Source organism: Lissotriton vulgaris, chromosome 3_1 (genome assembly GCF_964263255.1).
Source record: "Lissotriton vulgaris chromosome 3_1, aLisVul1.2, whole genome shotgun sequence".
Classification (NCBI taxonomy): Eukaryota; Metazoa; Chordata; class Amphibia; order Caudata; family Salamandridae; genus Lissotriton; species Lissotriton vulgaris.
This window is the reverse complement of record NC_141689.1, coordinates 540,381,291-540,395,148: the sequence shown is the minus strand read 5'-3', so window position 1 is coordinate 540,395,148 and position 13,858 is coordinate 540,381,291. Positions and strand designations below refer to the sequence as shown.

The 13,858-nt window shown below is 46.6% G+C and overlaps 1 protein-coding gene across 1 annotated transcript in view; it reads left to right on the top strand.

The window, feature by feature from the left end:
- TNPO1 (transportin 1) overlaps positions 1–13,858 on the top strand; it is a 1,561,564-nt gene that overhangs the window by 1,175,232 nt on the left and 372,474 nt on the right. The window contains exon 15 of the mRNA XM_086960799.1: positions 7,796–7,903. Coding sequence (XP_086816925.1) covers positions 7,796–7,903 — 108 coding nt within the window. The remainder of the gene's footprint in view (positions 1–7,795; positions 7,904–13,858) is intronic.

The window sequence follows — 13,858 nt, the reverse complement described above, 5'->3', positions numbered from 1 at the left end:
CATAAACCCAACTTGTTTGCCCATAACATCATAAAAATTAACTGTAAAAATTGAGGAATGCCACACAGGAGTATATCTATTATATTGTTTAATCTCCATTAGCTTAAGAACCTTCTTCCAAACTCACCCAATTGTGATTACAGTCTTAAACCATACTTTTTAAAAATAGCTCTGCTCTACTTGTCTAAGAAGACACCCCAGGCTTCTTTACCAAGCGCCAGCTTGTAAATGCTCTACTTGTCGAAGAAGACACCCCCAGGCTTCTTTACCAAGTGCCAGCTCGTAATTGGAAGGTACGATAACTCTATCTAGATGTACGGTGCCAGGCTCATGGCTGATGTTATCTAGTTGTGGGTCTCAGCTTTTCTCCCTGGGTTCTAATTCGTCATCTACTTCTCACTGGGTGTTGGTTGTGCGTGCCAGTGTGTCACCATTGTCAGCATCTTGTCTCTGCAAGTCGCACAATATCTCATTCCAGTGTGTTGCAATCAGGATCTTGTGGAGGCCTAGTGCATCCTCTCTACGTAGTGCAACGCTTTCTGATAGATCGTTTTTTTTTTCCACCATTAGGTTCGGACGTGTATTGCTGCACTCCGGTTCAAAGCTGTTCCTCGGGTTACCCTTGTGCGCAGTTCCCGTACCATCGACGATATGGTTATCTGATCTCGTTCCCATTATCCGCGTATCATATTGGTTTTAGAAAAATCTCTAGCCGTGTCAGGCCATCTCGCAGTCGATAGAACGGACTCCATTTAAATTCTGCCCCGGGTGCCACGCCAAGTACACGCGCACCGACTCGCACAAAGTGTGAAACTTGTGCCTCTCCCCAGAGCACGACTAACAAGACTGCGAAGCGTAAGAATCTTTCCGGTCCAAGTAGCCGCTCCATGACAATCGGGCTCAACGTCACAAAATGCAACAACACAGCGGCTCCATTCGGATCTCTTCAGAGAAGATTCCCAACAAGACGACGACGCGCAAGGAGCCGAGGAAGAAGAGGAGCTCATTTCCGTGTCAGAAGCCGACTCCAAAATTGACGAAGAGATCCTGCAGGGTCAACATACCGGGAGTACTAATCCTCCCCTACCCCAAACTCCACCTCTGCCAAAGAAAAAACCCGGTCCCGCCTCTGCCTTCGGGCCAAGGTCGGCAAGGAGAACACATTTCCAATGCACAGCCTTCGGGCCCGGCACCGAAACAAATATTAAAGCTTTCCGGCTCGGGTTCAAGTCGGCCACATTTGGGCACCAAGCCGTAACAATTACCATCGAGACCGAAACACTTTTCGGAGTCAACTCCTTCGGTACCGAAACTGACACCATCTTTGGGCCCGAATACTTGGGCGCCGAAAACCTCGGCTCCAAAAATATTGGCACCAAAAGATAAAACGGCTCCTACTGCATCAAAGGAGCCTCGTTTCGACATCCCGCTTTCAAACCCAAACCTGAAACAAAAAGAACTGGTCATTAATCCCAAAACTGGACATATTCAAGCGAAATTGCCCTTAAAACGCAAACCAGAAACAGAGGACACTTCCTCTTTAGAGAAAACATGTTGGTACTAACCCCTCTCCTCCTCTAACACCTCCTTCCCCACCTAACCCAAATTTGTTGATAACACTCACAAATTCACAACAAACAACTGACAAACAGGATAATGGGGACGGGGTAGATAATAATATTCCTGATCCATGGAACGATTATAGCACATATCCAAACACAGATAACGATCCAGACCTATACCCTACAAAACCCTCTCCACCTGATGATAATGTAGGGTACATAGAGCTAATAAATAGGGCTGCTAAATATCATGGAGTTCAGCTTCATTAAGAGTCATTTGAGGAGGATTTTCTCTTTGCGGACGATATCTTTAAAGATCGTGTTTGTGCACAAATGCTTACATCAAGGGTAGTTAAAAAGTATAAATCTGCACCATCAGATCCCGTTTACATCAAGGGTCAATTACCATTAGGTTCCTAAGTGGTTTCTAATGCCCCGCATACAGGCAAACTCACAAACATCGGGGGATACGCCTCCTCCGGACAAGGATTATAAACTAATAGATGCATCAGGATAAAGAGTAGCTGCACATGCAGCAATCTCTAGCAGTTGCCAATACCCAGGCTCTCTTAGCTAGATACGACTGAGCGCACTATGACAAATTGAAACAATTGCTCCAATTTCTACCTGATGAACAGAAGTCTAAGGCACTATTTCTAGTTCAGGAAGGAAAGCTAATTTCAAACACATCTATTAGATATGCTTTAGATGCAGCTGACACTGCATCTCGTGCAATCAATAGCAGTGTCTTGCTAAGAAGGCACGTCTGGCTTAGAATTTCAGGGTTTAAACCCGAGGTACAGGCTTCTATCTTAAACTTACCTTTTGATAAAAAGCATCTCTTTGGCCCTGTCGTAGACACACAGAGAAGACAAAGAAGGATATAGATGTTGCTAAATCTATGGGAGCCTGACTGTCCCCATCCAATCGGGGTTCTTTTGTCGCTCCTTCTACAGGGGGGTGGGGATCCAAAAACATAACTACAGACAACCTCTACATCATATAAAGGCAACTGTCAGTCATCCTCTTCAAGAGGTTACTTTCGAGGCGGATTTAATGGCAATAATGGCAAGGGAAGAGGTAAAGGTTCCACACCCGCATCTCCCCCTCAACAAACAAACAGTGACTTGCCTCCCCTTCCCCCGATCATTCCACACCTGTCGAGGGACACCTCTCACAATTCCTCCCCATCTGGCATACAATAACTTCACAATTGATGAATGGGACGTGTCTCCGACCCAGACCAAACGCACAGCACAATTTGCCTCATTGGCAATAGTTCATTCATCCTTATTCGCGTCTTTTTCACCTGACTCGCTTGAATTTGTAGTCCTCACTTGACCTCGTGCACCTTTTTCTGCGTTTCTAATGTTCCGCCTGTGCCACTCCGGGCTTCTTGAAAGAGCATGACTGATGCGAAGTTCGTAAAAGACAATGTTTATTAAAAATAACCCACTGCTTTTCGGGCATGAAATGCCCTTCGTCGGGGGTCATTGTGAATAACAATAAAAATAACATCCAATCAGTATACATCATACTGTGTCATCAAATTATATCATTCTCTTTACAATCTGATGTTTGTTTTGCCCGCAATACAATTACTTTGTAACCCACTTTTGTCTTACCCTGAACAACACCCTCCATGACTCTACTGTTTGCCTACACATGCTCTCAGTAAGTGCTTTTCACACAAATGCTCCCACTTCTACTGCAAGGTGACTTTATGTCTACTCTAGACTTAAAGGACGTATACTTCCATATTCCAGTACATCCCCCCATCGCAAATATCTCAGGTTTGTGGTAGTGGGACAACACTACCAGTTCACAATGCTTCCATTCAGAGTCACCACTGCTCCCAGAGTATTCACAAATGCCTTACAGTAGTCGCTGCTCACCTGCGAAGACAGCATATTCATGTCTTCCCACACTTGGACGACTGGCTCATCAAAGCTAGCTCTTACCCAAAGTGTCTCCCGCACACTCAAATAACACTTCAATTACTGCACAATCTGGGGTTCACAGTGAATGTGTCGAAGTCCCATCTCCAACCCTCCAACACACAAACATATTTGGGAGCCTTTCTCAATACTCAAGAAGCTCTAGCATGTCCCAATGCAGCCAGAATCTGCATTTTTCAGGCTCTAATCTCACAATTTCAGACCCACCACTCACTATCAGCTCCAGAATACATGCAGCTACTGGGAATCATGGTGTCTTGCACCATGATAGTTCCCCATGCAAGACTTCAAATGCGTCCCCTTCAAGAACACTTAGCACAACAGTGGATCTGTTTCAGGGTCAATAGTCAGATCTAGTGTTGGTGGACTGCCGTACCCATGGCTCTCTGCAGGGGTGGAATCCACAAAACTTATCCAAAGGGCGACCCTTCATTGACCCAGTTCCACAGACATTGGTAACAGCAGAAGCATTGCTCACTGGTTGGGGAGCTCATCTCCAAACCCACACAGTTAGAGGTTTATGGAGTCAAAAGCAGAAGCAACTTCATATAAATCATCTAGAGCTGCTAGCAGTATTTCTAGCACTCGACAACCTTCCAGACTCACCTTGCAGGCAGAGCTGTCCTAGTCCTCACAGACAAAATGACAGCCATGTATTACATACATTAATGGGGGGGACGTACTCTCTCCAGCGGTCACTTCTTGCCCAAGCCATTTGAAGGTGGGCCACACATCACATTATTTCTCTCCTGGCAGGAGTGAACAATCAAGTCGCAGACCTTCTCAGCAGACAGAGACAACAGATTCATGAGTGGGAACTTCACCCTCAAGTTCTCCTCCTATTCTTTCAAATGTGGGGTTTTCCACAGATAGATCTGTACGCCACACACGAAAACGCAAAATGCCCAAACTTTACCTCCAGGTATCCACACCCATTGTCCAAAGGCAATGCACTCTGCATAAACTGGTCAGATATTTGCCTACGCTTTTCTGCTTCTCAAACTCATTCCACTACTGGTTCGTAAACTCAGACAAACATCCCTCCCACTGATCCTAGTAGCTCCCACATGGGTCTGTCCACCTTTGTTCACTACCCTGTTGGAGTTCTCAGTAGTGCCTCATCAAAAACTGCATCTTACTCCCAGTCTCCTCACACAGAGCCATGGAGACATCCAGATCCCAAAGAATTAAACCTAGCGATCTGGCACCTGAAATCATAGTTTGGTTATCTAAACCTTCCACTAGACTGTATGAACATTATTAAATAGGCCAGAAGGTCTACTACAAGGGCTTGCTATGCAGCTAAGTGGAAGCGGTTTGTTATATATTGTAGGGAATAGGTGTGGCACCGCGGCGAGGGCGACTGACGCTGTACACGGGGGATCACGGTTCGATCCGCGGCTCCGGCGGCAGGGGTCTGCCCAGCACCATGCGACTCTGGGCAATAGCTCGCTTAATTTTCCCAACGGCCCCCAGCGCCGATATACCCCTTCGGGGGTGATTTGTGCGCTATACAACTACTGGATTTACATTTTACATTGTAATAACAATCATATCAACCTGATGCTTCAATTCAAAATATAATTTGTTACTACTACACTTGCAGCTGTCAGGATTGCATTACACACCCATAAGCTTCAATAGCTGCATACCTTCAAAATAGACAGAATAGGTCCCTTTCAGAGAACCTGTTATCAAGGATTTTATGGAAGGACTCAAAAGAGTTATTCCACCAAGACTTCCACCTGCTCCAGTGTGGGATGTTAACATTGTCCTCACCAGACTAATGAGTCCACCCTTCAAGCCTTTGCATAAATGTGTACTGCAATTGCTCTCTAGGAAAGTTGCTTTTTCATTGCGATCACATCACTGAGAAGAGTGCGTGAGCTTACGGCACTAACCATAGCAGTACCATTTTTTCAACTTCACAAAAATAAAGTGGTTCTTCGCACTAATCCCAAATTCCTACCCAAAGTGGTATCTGCTTTTCACATCAATCAATCTGTTGAGTTGCCTGTGTTCTTTCCTCAACCAGATTGAGTGGCAGAGCGGGCTCTACACACTTTAGATGTTAGACAAGCCTTATTGTATTACATAGAAAGGACAAAACCATGTTGTCAAACTAAACAACTCTTTGTGGCTTTTGCTCTACCACACAATGGCAATCCTATTCTAAATCGGGTATGGCTCGGTGGACTGTTAAATGTATCCAAACATGCTATGCAAAAGCAAAGAAACTTTACCAATACCCCCTAGAGTGCATCCCACCGCAAACAAGGGGCTACTATGGCTTTCTTAGGATATATCCCCATAGCTTACATCTGTAAAGCTACAACATGGTCTACACCGCACACATTCACCAAGCACTATTGTTTAGATGTATTAGCAAGTCAAAAAGCTAATGTAGACCAGGCAGTTCTTAGAGCACTATTTCAAACAACTGCAACAGCTACAGATTAGCCACCGCTTAGGGAGATTAGTGCTGTATAGTCTATGCAATTCATGTGATCTACAGGTCACATACCTCGAACTGAAAATGCTACTTATCCAGTAGGCATCTGTTCTTGGCATGTAGAACTGTAGATTCACATGTGTCCACCTCCCTCTCTGGGTACCTGTTGCAGTTTATTTCTCATATACTTATTCATGAACATCTTTATTATACACTTACTTACTCTAGTCTCACCCTCTTTGGGGAAAACAATCTAACAATGGAGTTGATGCTCATGCGCACTATCACCGAAAGGAGGAGTCACCTACCTCGTGACTGGAAAGACTTCTTCGAAGAAAAACAACTTGCAAACATCCGGACCCAACACTACATGGTAGGAGTATGCAAAGCCTGTGAGTCTACAGCTCCACATACCAAGAACAGATGCCTACTGGGTAAGTAGCATTTTCCTTACTTTGTCTGTTCCTGACTCTGCATCTTACACCGGCCTCCAGGTCACTTAACTTTAATGCTGATGCTTTGTTTCAGTAGGGCCCTTTGTCAGGGTTTCCCTACGTAACTCCCCACAGCCTTCTCTGGTTGCTTTGGCCCGTCTGCAGTGCAGTGCTCCCTGACCCTCAAAGTATTTCCAAAACTGAAGTGCCAACCAGGCGCTGAGGTACGAGAGGTGCGCCTTTCCCCATCTTCTCATCTTCCGAGTCTCTCTTCGTCCTGGCCGGTAGAGGCCACTGGCACAGCAGAGACTCCACTCCGGAACCAGACCTATCCGATGGTGCGGCTGCTGTCGGCGAGGCACCTTTTACCTTCTGGTTGACTGCTCCAACTCCGGCTGCTTTGGGGCCCATTCTGACACTCAGTTCGCATCCGCCACTGGAGCTGCAGTCGTTGCTTCTCGCCACTGCTGCTAATAGGCGCTGACAAGCCAATACAAGATTTCTCTGCAACAGTGTATCTCCACGCATCCTGCCAGCGAGCTTAACCAACAAAGTAACAGCCTGACAAAAATTTGTCACGCCCACTGCCAGCATACTCCAGCAGGTTTTTCTTGATTTTCCTTTCCCTTCTCTCCTCTACTGCATTTTGTCCAGCGGCTGGTCAGAGACCTGTGATACAGCTACTTCAAGCAGCCGCCATCTTGCCTCCACTTCTCCTGCACATTACTCTCTCGATTCAGGCTCATGTTCCACAAACCTTAACCACACCCCATTGGAATTCCAGTAAATTCTACAGTCAAATTCAGGATACCGGGTAGTGCAAGAGGTCTTGCACCCGGAATACTTGCAAGAATTGTCCCATCCTATCATATTGCTTGGAACGTTGTAAGCCTTAAAATCTACTTCATCCTGAAAAAACATGGCTGCTGTTTCATGACAGTACTAATACCTGATCTGTGAAACACCCTGTTCCTCATCTAAGAACTGTCAGAGCACTTCCTTGATTCAATAAATATGAACTTCTCACGAAATCCTGTGTGTAACGTCTTCTGTGCAGGGCCCAAGATCACATATCTTTGGATAGTGGTGCTCAACGAATCCTGCTGGCTTCTAATTATCTGTTTTTACTCTATGTAATGCTTTATATTTCTAACTTTATTTTTCCTTTCTGGTATACTGTCAGAACAGATTATGATGCTTTCCAAAGGTCCCTGGAAAAACTTATACTGCACATGTTAAGAAATGAGTAAATCTCTAAAAACAAGGGGCTTCTAGTCCCACATTCTTGATGTTTCACACTGATTGGTTACTATATTTATTTACATTTGTGTTTAGTAAAGCTGTTTGTTTAAAAACCTTTAATATTGAAAATGTGATTTTGTATTTCAGTGCCTTTCTTCCGTTGCCACTGCATTGCAGTCTGGCTTCCTACCATACTGTGAACCTGTTTATCAGCGCTGCGTGAATCTTGTGCAGAAGACGCTTGCACAATCAATGGTACCTCCATTTTTTTATTCGTTTTTTAATTGCAAATTAACTATGGCCCTAAGGCGATTTGAAGGAGCTCTGTAAAGCATCGAATAGTTAAAACAACCTTTAGGAAGTTGGCTCACAGTCTGTTGTATTAATGATTTTACAACAATTTAATGGATTTAAAAAAGACATCACCGCATTCGTTAATCAGGATACCAAAAATATCCAATAGCTTTGAGTTTAATAAAATACATTTTAAATACTCTCTTCTGTTATTTTCCACCTCCACTCAGCTTTGCACTGCATAAATGATATGACTCCATGAAAACTGCCATTTGTACTGCAAGTCTTTACCAGCAGTTTATTTGTAGGTCAAGGATCAGTGTTAATCTGGTGTTTTACCTTTTTGACCTATATAAGAAGACTGGATTAAAACCTATAAAAGGGCATTACTCACCTCTTTCCTCCTGTTCCGTTCCTAATGCCCCAGTGGGAATTGAATTTGGTCCTCACTTATCTTGTGTGCTCCTTTTGAGCCACTACATAATTGTCCTCTCGGACTCTTGACCTTGAAGACTCTTGACCTTGAAGACTGCTTTTCTGGTTGCCATGTGGTTGCTCATGTGAGTGAGCTTCAGTCGCTTTCTTCTAAACCTCCTTTCCCTGCTGTTCATCCAGACAAAGTTGTCCTTCAAACTCAACCTTCTTTTCTTTCCAAAGTGGTTTCCTCTTTCCACATAGGACAGACCATCACTTTGCCCACCTTCTTTCCGTCCACATCCTTCTAAAGAGGAGGAGAGGCTCCACTGTCTGTCATTTTATCTGGATCATACTAAACAATTCCAGGTGGATGATCACCCCTTTGTTGGCTGTGTGGGCGTCAAGAAACGTTGGGCCATGCAAAAACGAACCATCTCTCAATGGGTCGTTCTTTGCATTACAATCTGTTATTCCTTGGCAAAAAAGGAGCCTCCAGTAGGGTTGCGCACCCATTCCACCAGGGTGATGGCAGCCACTACTACTTTGGGATGTGGAGTCCCCCTAAATGACATCTGGCAGGCGGCGACGTGCCTTTACTGCCTGGATAGCCAAGTCCGGTGAGACCGCTTCTTTGGCCGTTTAGTTCTCCAGGACGTTCTGGGGTGAACTTAGTTTGCAGACCCACCCCCTCGATTGGTATTGCTGAGGTATCTATACTAAGGTAAGGAATCTATTACTGATAATCCATTTCAGTTGAACAAGTTACATACCTTTGGTAACAATATATCTGTAAGAGACATATATTAGTTATAGATTCCTTACCGCCCAATCCATCCTCCCTGTTATGCGAACTGACTTCTAGAGTAAGGCACTCAATTTCAGGGCCCTAGTTTTGTGCACCAGTGGTCAGTGTCTTGCATGGCTCTGCGCTTCTGGCGTGGTATGTTGTATAAAGAACTGACGTCAGCACGCAGGTGCGTCGTATAAGTAGATACCACGACGTCATTCAAACGATCACGACGCCAATGGCGAATGTGGAGTCGACCGACGCCACTGTGAGAAGGTGGCCTGATATGCAGTGCTCACTATTCTAGTGAACACTATGTATCAGTCCAGCAACCCTTATTGATGATTGGTTGTAAGTCAACCTTATAGACCAGCTATCCTAGTAGCGTGGATACGAGCAGTCTAAGGCTAAAGACTCGAGAGGGCGTGTTAAGCCAGCTGTTATACCACACATATACCCCTTGAATACCCAGTGAAAGGACACCACACAAGAGTTATGAAAATAAACAGTATATTTATTAAGAATCACAACAGCCCTGTACTCTTTATGAGGGCAGGGTACTAAGCACAAACAAAACTCTTACGAAAATACTTAAGTTAGCACAGTATATACAAATGCCCGAGGGGCACGGAAAACCATATACTCTGAAACTGGAATGCGAAATTACTAGCAGGTAAGTACAGTACTAATAGGCTTTGGAATCGCTAGGTCTTGACTATAGAATCTTCAGATTACTTCTAGGAGGCCTAGGGGACTCGGGTGCAGAGTGTGCACTCTCACGCCTGATGCGGGACAAAGTCTATGGTAGCTAGATTTCAGAAAGTTAGTGTTCTCGGGCGAACCCGACCTGGTAGGAGGAAAACGAAAGTGGATTCTGACCCTTGGATAGTGAGGCTATGCTGGGGCACCGAAATGCCGAAGTTACCTAGCCCAGGGGCTGCAGCTGCATATGTCTCAAAAGACGTCGGGAATCCTCGTAGACGGACCAGGAGCCTGGAAGAAAGATGCTGGCAGGCGACCAGTGAAGAGAGTTCGAAGTGATCCAAGCCTGGAACTTGAAGATGGACGATACCTGAAAGCAGAGGGGACAAAGTTCGAGACTACTAGCCAGTAGTCAGGTGGCACCAGGAGGGCACCGGATGGTAGTCACCTCGGCTAGGTGAGTGGGTGACGCTGTGCTCTGCAGATCTCACGGACCAGGAGGCGTTGTCGGCGACCAGGATGGAGGAGCGAGCTGTCCCACGATGGATGAAGCTGTCGGCGTCGCTGGACCCAGGATTGGGCAACAAAGCCTTGGCAAATTCAAGCCCACTCGGTGGACTCAAAATGGTGTCTGGAGTGGACCAGGAGGGTCTGGGGTGCTTCTCTCTTGGAAGGAAGCAAGGGCCAGTCTGGAGCAACCAGACCAGCAGCAGTGATGTCGTCGGGCGTCGTGAAGAAGGCCACAAGCCAGCCGGCTAGTAGCCACACAGCGCCGTGAGCAGCAAAAAGCAGAAGGGCCCCATGCAGATCGTGGAGATGCTGGAGGGCTGATCTTCGGTGCTGGAGCTGCTCAGGATTGGGGCTTCTCGGACCCCAAAGCATTCACCAGTGGAATACTCGGTGGGCTTGTTGCAAAGAAGTCGTGCAGTCTTGGCGATCGTCGGTCCCTCGAGGTCTCGTCGCACTCACGGTTCTCAGCTTGGCTGTAGAGGTGAGTAGAGGTCAGAGGTGCCAGGGAAGCCGGGTCTCGTCGAGCTGTGTCGTCGGATTCCTGAGGAAGGACTTGCAGCAGACCGCAGTGTTCTTAGGATGGTGCCCGCTGATGCAGGGTGACTACTCCTTAGCCACAAGGGAGAATCTTGAAGAAGAAATCTTGATGTCCTTTCGCAGAAAGTCGTGTCTTGATTCCAAAGATGATCTAATTTGAACAGGGGGCCCGCTCCTATCTTTATACTAAAAAAGGGGGCTGACCCGGTGACTAGGTCCTGCCTATGGGTGGGACTAGGAGGGGGGTGGTTACACCCCTCTCCCATGCCGGACTTTCCCCAGGCCAGGGGCTGGTGTGCCCCTGCAACTGGTTCTGACCGGCCTATGCGTAGTGAGCACCGGGGTTCCACTCAGCAGTCACCTTCCTGTAAAGCCCTGCCTACCCAGGATACACAAAACCCTGTCTGGGACGGTGCTAGCACCGCCCTTGACAGGAAACCCTTTGTCCAGGCTCCCCTCGCTGGAAGGACTCCCAGCTGCAGGGCGTCACTCGTGTCTGTGGTGGCAGCATCCATTTTATGGAGCTGAGCATTGTTTAACTTTAACCGGGGTTCACAGTTACATACATGTCGTGTCCCTCTAGAAGGGTGGAATGCTAACCCCGTCGCCAGAATTGGCGAGGGGTTAGTATTCCAATTTGTATGACACCTTACTCGACATGTTTTGATAAAGCAATACCAAAGATAGCATTTAACCGCGAGGATTATAATGCACTTAAGAGTATATGGTATGCGATATCATGGAACAGCTATTAGGACTTGGTTCCGCAAGCTGCAGACAGGCTCAGCTCATGCCAGAGCACCATTTCACAGGATTCCACGTACTCTGCCTTCAGGATTGTCAAGGCCTGCCATAGGAGTGGCTGATAGGAATCTGTGTGTCCATTTTAGGGTTAGATATAGGTATACTATATCTACAGCAAAGGGTGATTACACGACTTTGCCCAAGCTGTCATGCAGCCAGTTGTGTCAAATTTAGGAGGCCAGCCAGGGGTGGCATAATACATGCTTCAGCCCCTGGTAGGCCCTGGGTACACCTATGCCCTGAGTTACAGGGTCTGATAAGGTGGCCCAGTACCAATGGGTAAATGCACCTAGGGTACATGTTGTAATTTAGAGAGAGAACAGCCAGGCTGTGGGTCTGATTGGCAGGCCCACAGCCAGAGAAAGTCGTAAACCAGTGAAACAAAAGCAAAAAATCTGGGTGATCATAGGATTGCAGACCCTACTCTCCTACATGACCCCCCCCCCCCCCAAACTTTGGGACAATAAGCTAACCTTGACCAGGTGAGTCTTCTTGTTCTAAGTGGAAATATCTGGAGAGCCCATCGGCATTGCCATGATCAGTACCAGGTCTATGTTCCACTGTAAAGTCCATCCCCTATAGGGAAATGGACCACCTAAGCAGTTTGGGGTTTTCACCCTTCATCTGATTTAGCCATAAGAGGGGCTTATGGTCGGTCTGAATTTTGAAGTGAGTGCCAAACAAGTATGGCCTCAGCTTCTTCAGGGCCCAAACCACAGCAAAGGCCTCCCTCTCAATAGCTGACCAATTCTTCTCTCTGGGGGTCAGCCTTCTGCTTATAAAAGCAATGGGCTTGTCTTGACCATCAAAATTCAGTTGAGATAGAACAGCTCCCACACCCAACTCAGAAGCATCTGTTTGGACAATGAATGGTTTGGAGTAGTCTGGACTCTTGAGGATAGGTGCTGTGCACATGGCCTGCTTTAGGTCATCGAATGCTTTTTGACAGCCTGCTGTCCACTGAACCTTTTTTGGCATTTTCTTACTTGTCAGTTCATTTAATGGAGTCACAATTGATCCATAGTTCCTGACAATCTTTCTGTAGTAACCAGTCAGGCCCAAGAAAGCTCGAACCTGAGTCTGGGTGGTTGGAGGAGCCCAGTCCCTGATTGACTGTATTTTGCTCTCCAGTGGCTGAACCTGGCCTCCACCTACAAGGTGGCCCAGGTATACAACCTGTGTCTGCCCTATCTGGCACTTGGTGGCCTTGATAGTGAGGCCTGCTGCTTGCAGAGCCTCTAACACTTTCCTCAGGTGGACCAGGTGATCCTCCCAGGTGGAGCTAAAGACAGCAATATCATCAAGATATGCTGCACAGAAGTCATCCAGCCCAGTGAGAACATGATTCACCAACCTTTGGAAGGTGACAGGTGCATTTTTCAGACCAAAGGGCATTACCACAAATTGATAATGTCCACCAGGGGTTGAAAATGCTGTCTTGGGCTTGGCATCCTCAGCTAACCTGATTTGCCAATACCCAGCTGTCAGGTCAAATGTGCTTAAGTAGTTGGCAGAAGCCAATCTATCTATAAGCTCATCTGCCCTTGGTATTGGGTGGGCATCAGTCTTAGTGACTGCATTGAGGCCCCTGTAGTCTACGCAGAACCTCATCTCTCTCTTACCATCCTGGGTGTGAGGTTTTGGCACTAGAACTACTGGACTAGCCCAAGGGCTATCTGAGGGTTCAATGACTCCCAATTCCAACATTTTCTGCACTTCAGTTTTGATGCAGTCTCTAACATGATCAGGCTGCCAGTAGATTTTACTCTTAACTGGCAAGCTGTCACCAGTGTCAACCTCATGGGTGCACCAATTGGTCTGACTGGGTGTCAGAGAGAACATATGTCTGAAAGACTGAAGAACCTGTTTACAGTCTTTCTGTTGATGTTCAGAGAGGCTGCCACAAAAGACAACACCATCTACTGATCCATCATCAGGATTCTGAGTGAGCAGGTCTGGGAGAGGGTCACTCTCTTCCTCCTGTCCCTCATCAATGGCCATGAGCAAGCTCATGTCCTTCCTGTCGACATATGCTTTGAGCCTGTTGACATGGAGTACCCTGTGGGGGCTCCTGGGAGTTCCAAGGTCCACCAGGTAGGTGACCTCTCCCTTTTGCTCAAGAATTGTGTGGGGCCCAGACCATTTGTCTTTGAGTGCTG